Genomic DNA, 13,126 nt, shown 5'->3' with positions numbered 1-13,126 from the left:
CGAGCGAGGGGGCGGGGCCTGGCTACGGGGGCGGAGGGGGTCAGGCAGGGCGGGGCAGGGGGCGGGGCCACCCGGGAAGCACAAGAGGGGCTGCGAGGCGCTTCCCCGAGGGACCCACGGGGGGGCGCAGCTCCAGAGCCGGAGCCGCCGGTGGGCGGCGCGGGTAGCCGGGCTGGCGGCCACCAGAAGGGCTGTGGAGGGGGCGGGGGACCGGGCGGGAGGCAGTGCCTGGAGCCCTTGGGAGGCCCCAGGATGTGCCGAGGCCCGAGGTTTCATGCAACACCAGGAACGAGGACGAATGAGAAGACGGGGGGGGGGGGGGGGGGGGACGACGGGACCCTAGAGAGTGACCCAGGGAGGCGCCCCAGGGCACGCCCGGGCTCCAGGGAGGGAGGCGGGGGTGAGGGGAGCTGCGCTGGGCCGGGCCCCCCCTCCGTGCCCAGCCCTCGGCCTCATGAAAAGTGTCGCGGGACTCACCCCGTCAAGGGCTTCCAGGTCCAGACGCAGCTGACTCTGCAGCGAGTGCAGCTTGGGCAGCGGGATGGCACCGATGTCGCCGCAGCCGCGCAGCCCGGGGAGCGCCGAGCACAGGCCCTGGCCCTCCAGCTCCTCCTGCAGCCTCCGGAACTGGGCCTCCACCTCCTCCTTCTTCTGCAGCGCCACCTGCCGCGCGCTGTCGGCCGCGAGCGCCCGCTCCTTGGCCTCCTTGGCCTCCCGCTGCCAGGCGTCACAGGCCTGAAACCCAGGAGCTGCAGTGGCGGGGCCGGCCGCACCCCGCCCGCCTGCCCCGCAGGCCCTCCCCAGGCTCACCTGCTTCACCTGCTGCCAGGACTCCTCCCACTGCCTGATCTTCCTCTTGGCCTCGTCCAGCTGCCGACGGACGCGGGCCAGCTCGGCACTGTTAGCACTCGCCCCCGAAGAGGCTGCAGGGCCGGAATTCAGGATTGGGGACGGGCTGGGAGAGAAGCTGCCCGAAACAAAGTCCCAGATGCTGCCGGGGACACCATTCAAACCTGGGTGTGGAAGCGGCAGGTGTCAGCTCAGTTGCGCTGGAACCCCCCAAGCACCTGGCACATAGGCACTGGGCCCCCGGGCGCCACGGCTGACTACGCCCGCGCCCCTCCTGGAAAGGAAACGGCTGCAAGGCTCCTGTGGCTGCGCCTGGGGGCCTCAGTGTGGGGAGTCTGGTACCGGAACCCTTTACATACTTAGAATCTGGAGGACCCCGCGGAGTTTTTGTTTCCATGGGTGACATCCCTTGACATATGCGTGGCATGAGAAATTAAAACATACTTCAAGATAAATAGCAATGTGGAGTTCCCATTGTGGCTCAGGAGGTTAAGAGCCTGACTAGCATCCATGAGGTTGCAGGTTCAATCCCTGGCCTTGCTCAGTGGGTTAAGGATCCAGCGTTGCCATAGCTGTGGTGTAGGTAACAGACACAGCTCGGATCTGGCGTTACTGTGGCTGTGGTGTAGGCTGGCAGCTGTAGCTGCAATTAGACCCCTAGCCTGAGAATCTCCACATGCCATGGGTGCAGCCCTAAAAAAGTAAGTTTTTTAAAAAAAAAAGCGATTCTATTTTTTTTGGGGGGGGGGGGGGCTGCCTGCAGCATATAGAAGTTCCTGGGCCAGTGTTCAAATCTGAGCTGCAGCAGTGACCTGGGACACTGCAGAGACAACACCGGATCCTTAACCTGCTGAGCAACGGCAGAAACTCCTATCAATTCTTTTAAAACAAAACAGATCGCATAAGGTAGGTGATGTTTTTCAACAAAACAAGTGTCCTGTTTTTGCAAATCCGTCTGCTTGAGCGTCCAGTCCCTGGTGACATCACACACATGGCAGCCTCAGGATGCCACGTGCGAGTGAGTGAGGCAGGTTTGTGTGTCCCGGGCACACTGAGGCCCCACAGAGGTCCCCATGCAAACCCCAGGTCCCCCGGGGCACCTTCTCCTGAGCAGCAGAGACAGAGGGTCCGATGCGCCGTGGCTGCCCCCCTCCCCCCCGCCAAGCCCACTCACCGAAGGAGCTGTAGGACGGGGCCGAGGGGCCCAGTGCTCTGGGCTCTGACTTGAGGGGTGGCGGCTGCTGGGGGGGCGTCATGGCCGAGGAGACGAGTGGCCCTGACAGGGACTGGGAGAGGGAGCTGAGTGGGGAGGCAGACAGGGACGACGACGAGTGCAGGGACGGGGAGCGGGGCAAGCAGCCTGGGATGGCCACAGGTGCCGAGCCCCCCAGCGACCTCTGACCTGCAGGAGTAGAGGGGCCAGGTTAGCCAGAGGTCACCTGGGCCAGACACGGAGCCGGTCCCTCCATCCGGGAATCACCCAGCACTGCCTGAGCTGGGGGAGCAGGTGCACGGTGGTGGGGTGGGCACCCAGGTGAGGTGTGACCACAACGCTCACAGCTCAGACAGGGTGCGGGGCTCAGCGGGGGTGCTGGCAGAGGCCAGACACACCCGCTAGGCCCTGCCCGGGCGGCCTATCCGTGGGCACGGTGGTCCCAGGACTTTCAGGTCCCCGGAGATGATCCCTCTTAGTATCAGAAGAAAGTGAGAAATGACTGCACTTATGATGCTACCATCGTGGTCTTCCTGCCAGTGCAACGGGCAAACGTCTGAGAAAGGCTGGGAAGGCCCGACCCCGCACCTCTGCAGAGGCCGCAGGCAAGGAGACGGGACCCCGCCACCCCAGAACCACTAAGGACGCTCCAAGGGCCAGCCTGGAAAAGCGGCAGGCGCTCACCCGCGGGTCCCAGGTCACGGCCGTCGTGCTCCTCCAGCTCCTTATCCTGGGCGGCGAGGCTGATGTCACCAAGGTGAAGGTCTAATGCAGATCCTGTGGGACAGAGCCTGCGTCACCTCAGGGGCCAGGAGGGCGGCGGCTCAGGGAGAAGCCAGGCTCTGTGGGTGGCGGGGACCTATCCTGGAGCCTCAGCAACACAGGCCTCATCGGACTCAACTTAACGGAGTCTGACCGAGGAAACAGAAAGAGCCTGACTAGGAAAAACAATGCCAGGAGGGTGACATCCGCGGGAAAGTGGCTCACAAGACACCACAGGTGGCACCTGCACTCACCTCCTCAGCCAGGTCACCACAGGGGCACCGAGCCGGGCCCGCCCACAGGCACGTTCTGCTGGCAGCCAGTGCCCCCCAGACCTGACTGTCCAAGAAATGGGACATGGAACACGGCCCCTCATCACTGTCCCCCACCACCTGCCAAGAAACCCTTTTCTGCCGGTGGCGTCCGTCCTCCCACTGTCCCCATCTGACACTCGGTCCTGGAGCCCTGCGCCCTGGGGACCTGGCACTGAGTAGGAAGCCATCCTGGGGTGGCTGAGGTCAAGCCTGCCAGGCTTCAAAGTTCCCACCGCCCCACGGGGTTGACTCAGGGAAGGTGTGGCCCAGGGCCCGAGGGCCAGGGAAGGGCTGCAGGAGTTCCTGGGACATGGGGACCAGAGCCACCTGCCCAGCACGGAGGCACAGCCAGGTCCACAGGAGACGGTGGTCGCACCCCCACCCCACCCCTGGGGTCCGCTCTCCCAAAGCACCCTCCCAGAGACAGGAGGGCCCCTCCATCCCCCAGCCTAGGGGTGCCACACGACCCTCGTCAGACCTGCCTGCTCCAGGTCAGCCTTCCGCCCCTGCCCTGCCCCCAGCTGCCTGGTGCCAGGAGGCAGGGTCCCCGGACAGTGTCAGGCGAGCAGCAGGGCGCCAGCCCCGCCAGGAGGGGAGGATGCTGGGTTCCGACCGCATCCCGCCCTGGGCTGAGCCAGACCCCCAGGAGCAGAGCCGTGGGAGGCTGGGGTGGCTCCAAACGGCTGCATTCGAACCCGAGTGTGGACAGGGCAAGGCGACAAGACTGTGACTCTGAGACAGACCACGGCCGGGGGAGGCTGCTGCCTCCAAGCCGAGAGACATGCTTACTGCACTTGGCAAAACTGGGCGGGAGACAGGAGATTCTGAGGGGTCTGGAGCCGCATGCAAGTGGGGCAAACTTGGGGTCCAGCCCAGAGGGTGGCCCCGGCCCTTCCCCACCCAGACCAAAGGCCCATCCCTGGGAGGGCACCCTGGGAGGGATCCCACCGGATGCTGCTCCGGACCCTGAGCCTGTCTCCCTCCCTGTTTTGTCTCCGGCACTGCCTGTGGACCCGACCAGGTCCTGGCCCCGCTGCCCACGACGGCCAGGAGCACGGAGGAGCCTGGGCAACGCTGGCCGGGGGGGCCTCCCCCACTGCTGCCCACCCCGCAGGAGGAACCACCCCAGGGCCACTAGCACCAAGCACCTCGCAACAGGTGGCCACCCCCTCGCAGCCTGGGCCCCGAGGTGGAGGTCAAGGTGCAGAGAGCTGGGCTCCCTCCAAGGCTCCAGGGACCCTTTGTCCTGCCTCTTCTGCTTCTCACGGTGGTGGCGGGGAGAGCATCCTCGGCTTGGGGAAGCATCACCCCAGCTGCCTCTTTCCGCACGTGGCCCTCCCTCCGCGGGTCTGTGTCCCAACTGCCTCCTTCTGACACACCAGTCAGCCAATCGGGGCCCCTCCCAGCGACCTCACTTCACCTCAGTCACACCTGCAAAGGCTCCTTTCCAAATAAGGTCCCGTTCCTAGGTACAGGGTTGGGGCTGATCACATCTGAGCAAGGGGCATAATTTAACTGACAATGGAGACCACCTGGAGACACCCTACCCAGCCATGCTCTCTGGGCTGGGCTCTGGCACTTGAGTGGGCACCTCCCATAGACCTGGGGGCCCAGACCGCGCAGGGCCCTCCGCGGACCCACCTGCCTCCTGTCGCTGTGAGCCCTGCACAGCGGGTACAGCCTGCGGCTCCCACTTCCTCCCAAGTATGTGACCACAGGACCCGAGCGCCCCACAGCTCCTCACGCAAATCCACCCCGGGCCACCGACCCCCTTCTTCTTCCCCAGTTTCCATCTCACTCTCCAAACTGCCCCGGCCTGGTCCTCAAGCCCTAAACCCATCTGGTCACAGGCAGCCCTGGCCTCCGGTGTCCCTCTGTGTCTCTTCCCTCCTCTGGGCCCGCCCCCCTCCTGAACACATGGGGCTCCTGCAGTGCGAAGCTGCAGGGTCCCTCCCCCAGCATGGCCACTTAGGGAACTCTGCACACAGGTGCTGTGCAAAAGTTCCCCAGCTCCCTCCACACACACCCGGGAGGGCCCCGAGCTCCAGCCATCTCTGCAGGCTGTGCCGCCCCAAATCTGCTGTGTCCCAGGAGTGACTTTTCTGTGATGCCAACCCCTTCACGGCACCAGTCCTGCCTCCCAGAAACATGGCAGGCTGGTGGACACTTTCCAGCAGGACCCCTGCTGCCCCTGCAACCTGCCCAAGCAGCCTTCCCACCCAGCAATGGCTCCTCCTGTGTCAAAGCCACAATACTGCTGTGGGCTGCAGCCTGGCACAGCTCCTGTTAGCCCCACTAGTCCTGAGAAAATGCCTGCTCAGCCTCCAAAACCCTTCTCTACAGCACCCACCTGCTCCATTCCTGCATGTCGTCCAGACTGTGCAGGTTCAGCCCAGACTGTGCTGCTGCCAGACGTGCGGGCTCACCCGCTGAGGGCAGGCACCCTAACCCCCCTCCTGCACACCTGCCCTGCCGCTGCCTCTCTGCCTCCCTCTGTGGCCCCACATCTGCTCTGCTTGAGGTCTCCAATTGCTGTTGGGGACATAGCCCTTCACACCAGGAGTGGTGGAATCAGGGCAGAGGTGGTTAGCTTCAAAGCTGGCAGAGTTTTTTTTTAAGGGCTGCACCCACAGCATATAGAGGTTCCCAGACTAGGGGTCGAATTGGAGCCATAGACGCCAGCCTACACCACAGCCACAGCAAAGCTGGATCCTTAACCCAGTGACCAAGCCCAGGGACAGAACCCACATCCTCCTGGATACTAATTGGGTTCTTATTCCGCTGGGCCAGGAGAACTCCCGAGGAACATTTTGTGAATAACAAAGCACATGAAGCAGGATCAGCAAAGGGACGGCCAGAAAATGGGGGGGCCCTCTCTCACCCCAAAGGGAGGCACCTCATCCCACGCCCCACCCCCAGCCCATGACTCAGCATAAAGGGGCACCTGCTGCCCTGTCCCCCTCAGGTGCAGAGGGCACACAGTTCAAGGCCCAGCCCTCTGACAAACCACAGACTATCTAGGCTACAGGGTGGTTGCAGGGGCTCCCCGGAGGCATCATGGCCCACTTTTTTGCCGGCACTATTTCTTTTGTCCTACTACACACCTCGCTGTTGCCTGAGGTCAGACCCAGGTCTTCCAAGATGTTCTCACAAAGCAACATTGGACTTTTAACATTCAAGATCTCCGTGATCCAAGTTCTGTACACTGTGCCATCTGACCCAGAGCCCTCCTCACCAAAATGCCAAGAACTACCCAGGTGTTCATGAGAAATTAGCTGAAAGCTGCTGAGTAATAGTCCTGGCAGAGCTCAGTTCCTGACATGACACAGCACTTTCAAGGTGGCCAGATCGCCAGGGCCAGGAGACACACAAAGATAATGCAAACAGTAAGCAGAGTTAAGAGGCCAGAATGGGGAAGCCCTGACGTGGAGGTGCACCCCTGCACCCCCCCCCGGGGGGGGGGCCAGGATGCCCCCTGGTGGGCTGCTCCTCCCCGGACTAGAGGCTGGAAAAGCATCTGGCATAGCACTCAAGGCAGTTCTGAGTCTCCACTGTGCGGGCAGCGATGTGCAGCAAGACAAGGCACAAACCCCATCCTCCGCAGGGAGCGAGAGACCCACCTCGGTTACTGAGGCAGGCTTCCCTGGAGAAGCCCAGCTGGCGCCCCCGCAGGGAACCAGCAGCACCTCTGCAGCGCAGACTCCTGAAGAGAGAATGTTTCATGCAGCTCATTCCACAACCCCTAAAATCTTGGTAGTGATCCCTGGCTGTCACCTGGCCTGCGCCCTGGGACTGGTCAGTAGAGCTCAGGGAGGACGGGGCGCGGGGGTGGGTGGGGGATCGGTGCGGGGTGGAGCGCGAGAGAGAAGACGGGGAGACGCACCTCATCTGGGAGAGAAGTTGGCCCACCTGCGGAAGGGGATGGCCCGCCTGGGGTTAGGAGATGGCCCGCCTGCAGGGAGGGGATGGCCCGCCTGCAGGGAGGGGATGGCCCGCCTGGTGGAGGGGAAGGCGCACCTGGGTGAGGGGAGGGCGCACCTGGGGTGGGGAGAAGGTGCGCGACCCGATCTGCAGCTCCGGGAAGCGAAAACCCGCACCCCGACGGCGCGGGACTGACGATGCTGACTCACCGTCCGCCGCCCCGCGCCGCTGTGGCCGCCGCCACCACCGCCAATTCAAACGCAGCCCGCGCTGAGCCCGCCTCCCATGACACACATCCGACATCGCCCCGCCCCTTCCATGCCCCGCCCCGTGACGCAAGCCCCAAAGCCCCACCCCACCCGCCCCGAGACAGACGCCAACCGCATGCTGCCCCGCCCTGGCTCCGCCCCTCGCACCTGGCGGCTGCTGCTCGCGCGGGGTCCGCGGCGGCCCCCGTTCCCGAGGCTGCGCGCGCGCGTACGAGCCCCCCCGCAGGGCTTGTCACTTCCTCGGCGCAGCGAGGCCGCGGGCAGTGACACCGGGCTCAGGTCGTGTGCAAACGCTCGCGGGGCAGGGCTCCTTTGCTCAGGTAAAAAGAAAGGGGCGACCGGTCTCTGGGGCAAGTCCCCAGCCCTGCTGCTGGCCGGCAGCTCCTACGCTGCCCGGCGGCGGCAGAGGCTCAGGCTGCGCCCGCTCCGGTGAAACACGCCCAGTCCGATGCCGTGAGGGTCAGCATCAACAGGCCATGACCTCTGCCCTCAGCGGTCCCTTAGAGTCGGGTGCCCACAGCCCTCAGGTCCTTCCATCTCCCCGCCGTTTATCTAGTCTCGCTGCCCTCCCTCCGGGGTTGGAAATCTGCCCGTGGCTGCTGAGTCCACGGCCATCTGAGTTTTCCTTTTTAAAGCGAAAGTCTGGGAGCAGCAGGTGCTCATCTCAGAGTTCAGCCCTTCTACTCAGTAAGGATACAACCAGAAAGAAACTACAGGGAAAAACAATCCTGTCTACACCTGTTAGCCCAAAGTGGGTGGAGTGTGCACTCCGGGTTCCTAAGAGAGAAAGGCCAGCTAGGGTCCCCCTCCTGGGGCCAGAGGACAGGCAGTTCTGAGGCTCCTGTTACTTCCTGTAACTGAGGCTGGTATTACTGGGGTAGCCAGGTGCCTGCCACTCAGATGAGGCCTAAGGGGGCCCAGGGACCAGGATGGCCCGGCCATCTCACCACCAGCTCCACTCCTCCCTGCACTTTCATAAGAGCCCCAACCTCGGCTCTGAGCCCCCATCCAGCCACCAGACAGGTCCCCCAAGGGCCAAGGACCCCTCTGCAGCTGGCAGCGTGCCCACTGCCTTGTGACCTCATCCCTAACTCCCCACCCTCACCACTGTCCCCTCCTTCAGGTGCCCCTGCTGCCCCCCCCCTCCATATCATTTCTCTGAAGCCTCCTGTTCCTGATAGATGGTCTCTGGGCTGGCTGGCACTGCCTATGCTGCCTTGCCTGGGGCCCATACAGCTGCCCTGCGGAGAGCTCCTCGCCCCTCTGCAACCGCAGGCTCCCAGCCTGGCAGGCATCTCCTGGACCACGAGCCATGCAGCCGAAGTGGCAGGTGACCGAGAAGGCCCGGGGCGGCAAGGGAAGGGCAAGGAGGCTCAGGGGGACAGGACCACAGGCTGGACTTACCTGGAACTGCCTCGACGGCACTGCCGGTGGGGTCAAGCGGGTGCGCACGGGCCGAGAGGGCAGGCAGAGCGGTGGGCGAGGAGCCGCCTGAGCCCGTGCTGGACGCCAGGCTGGACGCCACACTGGAACTCACGCTGGGAGCGAGTGGGTGAACCACAGCCAGTACCGCCAGGTGGCTCTGTGCAGAGACACAAGATGAGCCGGTGTCCTGCTGCGGGGACAGCAACATGACAGCAGCACAGTGACAGAGGACACACGGGGGAACAAAAACTCCAGAATCAAGACAGATAGGCTTGCCACCTTCTCTCTCCAGAACAAAACAAAGGAAGTCGACTACCTTTCCCGATATTCTAGGGGGGCTTCAAACGTCTGGTTCATTGCAATGACCAGGGGAGCAGAGTCACGAGCTGTCAATCACCAAGGGACGGGGACGAATGCATCCAGGGAGTTCCCATCTAATGAACTGCCCCGCAGAAAACGCCATTCAGAAGCACACATGGCCATGGAGAAACAACCCACCACAGCGCGAGCAGAGAGCTGGCGCTGCTTCCGAAAACACTGATGAGAGACTCCTCTGACCTCGCTACTCAACGGAAGAAAGAGACCAGGGCAGCTGACACTACCTCTATTCAAGAGGAAACCAACTGGCACAGCCTCGGATAAGCAGGCAGTCGTGTGGCGGGCGCTGTGCACAGAAAAGGATGCGATAAAAACGAAGCAGGCAGAGCTACAAAGTCAGACCACAGGGCTGCCCACACCAGGCACAGCCGTGTCTGAAATGCACTCGCCGGGTCCCTAGGAAATCAGGAGGCACAAGGTATCCTCAAGCAAAGTGCAATGTCCTCTGGGTTTTGCCTCAAAAGGTTAATGGGGCGGGGGGGAGCAGCTACAAGACCCAGTGCAGGAGGAGGGGCTCCGAGTGAAACCCCCGAAGGGGGATGGCACTGGACAGTTTGTAAGAGAGCAGGCTGGCACAGGCTGGCTCCTCTAGGGCAGCATCCCCGGCCCCGAGACCTCGGCGCTCACAGTCTCTGCCGGGTTAACAGAGGCTCGGTCAAGAGAGCCCCCGGGACGGCCCCCTGCGCCCCGAGGGCGCAGAGACCCCGGAACTGACTGCCCCTGCACATCTGAGGCCAAAACGTACAAACAGCAATGCAGCCAACACAAGTCTGGGGAGACTGTCCCCCAGCTCGCCCTGGCTCGGGCTCAGAGGTGGCCCAGCTGCTCCCCCACAGACTGTGGCCACAGGCCTTCCCCGTCCCTCCGTCTGTAGCCTGCACGCCATCCCCAGGCGAGGCGGACCCACAGGAACCACCCCCTCATGACAAACTCCACGCTCAGAGCCTGGCCAGTGTCCACTGTGACTCTATCCCGACAAAGTCACACTGCAGGAGTTCCTGTCGCGGCTCAGCAGTAACGAACCCGACTAGTATCCATGAGGACGTGCGTTCAATCCCTGGTCTCGCTCAGTGGGTTAAGAAGCCGGTGTTGCTGTGGCTGTGCTGTAGGTCACAGAGGCAGCTCTGATTCGACCCCTAGTGTGGGAACCTCCATGTGCTGAGGGCAGAGCCCCGAAAAGAAAAAGTCACCCTGCAGGAGCATGTGCCCCCTGAAGATACCAAATGACACTTTCCCCTGAAGATTGATGGCAGCTTCTTAGCTGGCCCTTTTCCTGCGGTCACGGTGGGCACAGACATGCCAGGATAGGTCGAGCATGGGGTCCTCCATCACCAGGGGAGCCAGACCCAACATTGCGAGGTGGGGGCCATGCCCCCGCCCATGCCAGCTTTGTCCGCCTGGCTTCCTTTTTTTCACGGTGACAAAGTGCTGTAACATAGCACGCCTCGCCTTAAGCGCTGTTACACGTACAGTCCAGCGGCGTTAAGCACGTTCACGGGGCTGTGCAGCCCTCACCGCCATCCTCTTTCTCATCCTCCCAGACCAAAACTCTGTCCTGTTAAACGCTGACTCCCCACTCCCCTCAGCCCCGGGACTCCCCCCTTCTCTTTTCTGTCTCTGTGACAATCGGACAGCTGCAGGGACCTCGTGCAAACAGGGTCACACAGGACGTGTCCTTTGGGTCTGGCTCACGGAGCATGAGGTCCCTGCCGCGGACTGAAGCTCTCCTCTGCCCAAATCCACATGTTCAAGCCCTAACCTCCTGGGTGCCTGCATCTGGAGAGCGAGCCTTCAAGGCGGCTGAGCTTAAACAAGGTCACAGGAGGGGGTCCTGACCTGATAGGTCGGCTGTCCTCCTGAGAAGAGGAAGAGACTCTGGGTGCCCAAGGAACAAAGAGGACACTCGGGCACATGGCGGGACTTGGCCACCTGCAAGCCAGGGGAGACTGCACCTGCCCACACCTCGATGTGAGACTTCCAGCTTCCAAAATTGTGAGAGAACAGATTTGCGGTATTTCAGCCCAGCCGGTCTAGTATTTTGTTGTGGCAGCCTGAGCTAATACAGTCTTCAGGGTTGACCCGTGTTGTAGCATGTGACAGAATTCCTTTTTTTTTTTTTTTTTTTTTGGCTTTTTGCCATTTCTTGGGCCGTTCCCGCAGCATATGGAGGTTCCCAGGCTAGGGGTTGAATCGGAGCTGTAGCCGCTGCCCCAGGCCAGAGCCACAGCAATGCGGGATCCAAGCCACGTCTGCAACCTACACCACAGCTCACGGCAATGCCGGATCCTTAACTCACAGAGCAAGGCCAGGGATCGAACCCACAACCTCATGGTTCCTAGTTGGATTCGTTAACCACTGCGCCACAACGGGAACTCCAGAATTCCTTCCTTTTTAAGGCTGGATCGTATTCCATTGTATGGACGGACCCCATCGTGCTTATCCACTCATCCACCAACAGGCACGCGAACTGCTCCCACCCTTCAGCTTTGTGAACAAGGCCGCTGTGATTGGAGATGTGCAAATACCCCTTCAAGGCATTGCTCCAGAAATGGGATTGCTAGATCAACAGCTGTGTGTGTGTGTGTGTGTGTGTGTGTGTGTATGTATGTATGTGTGTATATATATATATATATACATATATATATATATATATATATATATATATATATCTTTTTGCTTTTTCAGGGCTGTACCCGCGGCAAATCGAGGTTTCCAGGCTAGGGGTCCAATTGGAGCTAAAGCTGGTGCCCTACACCACAGCCACTGTGGATCCGAGCTGCATCTGTGACCCATACCATAGCTCACGGCAATGCCGAATCCTTAACCACGGAGCGAGGCCAGGGATTGAACCCACAAACGCATGGATCCTAGTCGGATTCGTTCTATTTTTAATTTTTCAAGGAACCACCACACTGCCCCATCTTACACTCCTCCCCGCTGTGCACAAGAGCTTCCGTTTCAATTTCTCCACATCCTTGCCAGCACCTGCTCTTCTGTGCTTTGTTTTTTCACGGTGGCCGGTCCCTCGTGGGCGTGCAGTGGCCCCTCACGGCGGATTTGGTTTGCGTTTCCCCCACTGGTGATTCTGCGCATCCCTCCCTGTGCGCTCAGCTGTGTATCTTCCTTGGAGAAGTGTCTACTCAAGGGCTTTGCCCACTTTTTCATAGAGTTGCTTGTTGTGCTGATGCTGAGCTGAAGAAGTTATGTTCTGAGGAGGAACCTTTACCAGACACATCATTTGCAGGCATTTTCCCAATTCCGTGAGCTGTCTTTTCACTCTGCGGACAATGTCCTCGGATGCGCACATCTTTGATTCTGGTGACGTCTAGTTGATCTATTTTCTCTTCTGCGGCCCAGGCTCCGGGTGCCGCATCTATGAAATCACCCAGATCGCACATCAGGAAGCTTCCCATCTGCCTGGTTGGGAGTGACAGGCTGGAGAAGAGCAACCTCCACGGCCAGAGACAGGCTCGTGTGCTGAGGACCTGGCGGTGACCTGGGGACTCCCCGGACTAGCAGCTCTGCGAGCCCGCGTGTTCCCTGAGACGCGAGCCCCCAAGACACTCAGGATCACGACTCCGCACACACGGACTGACCCTCCCCCCCAGGGGCCATGTGCTCCAGGGCCGACGGGCGTCACCACTGGCTGCCTCCCAGGGTAGGACGGGGCAAGTCCTGGGGGCTCCGTGGGCAGCACCTCCATGGTCCTGGAGCCTCGACTCTGCAGCGATGGCAGAGATGCAGTTCAGAGGCCACTGCCCTGGGCACTGCCCACCAAGTGTCGCTCACCCAGCGAGAGCAGGGGCTTCTAAGGAAGGGACCACCCAGGAAGGAAGATGAGAGTGGGGAGCGGGCTGGGCTAAGCAGCGAACTGGGCAGCCTGTGCTCCCCACCGGACGCAGTGATTGAGGCCCCGGAAACAAGGGCCGTGCTGGGGCCCAGGGGCACAGTCTTGCAGCCGACCCCGGGAGAGGGACGCAGCCAGCACTGGCCGG

At 61.7% G+C, this 13,126-nt stretch overlaps 1 protein-coding gene across 19 annotated transcripts in view; it reads right to left on the bottom strand.

The window, feature by feature from the left end:
- The window catches only part of UNKL (unkempt family like zinc finger), a 68,054-nt gene that overhangs the window by 2,196 nt on the left and 52,732 nt on the right, over window positions 1-13,126 (bottom strand). For 16 of the 19 annotated variants that reach the window (XM_013987783.2, XM_013987785.2, XM_013987787.2 and 13 more), the window contains 5 exons: window positions 8,733-8,910; window positions 2,747-2,839; window positions 2,024-2,251; window positions 811-1,013; window positions 478-735 (listed from right to left, as the gene is read on the bottom strand). In XM_013987783.2, coding sequence (XP_013843237.1) covers window positions 478-735; window positions 811-1,013; window positions 2,024-2,251; window positions 2,747-2,839; window positions 8,733-8,910 — 960 coding nt within the window. Of the gene's footprint in view, window positions 1-477; window positions 736-810; window positions 1,014-2,023; window positions 2,252-2,746; window positions 2,840-6,758; window positions 7,129-7,155; window positions 7,353-8,732; window positions 8,911-13,126 lie in introns of those variants that run through there. The other 3 variants (XM_013987795.2, XM_013987797.2, XM_021086861.1) reach the window with 3 other exon arrangements.

This window comes from Sus scrofa, chromosome 3 (assembly GCF_000003025.6).
Source record: "Sus scrofa isolate TJ Tabasco breed Duroc chromosome 3, Sscrofa11.1, whole genome shotgun sequence".
Classification (NCBI taxonomy): Eukaryota; Metazoa; Chordata; class Mammalia; order Artiodactyla; family Suidae; genus Sus; species Sus scrofa.
This window is presented reverse-complemented; position numbering and strand designations above follow the sequence as displayed.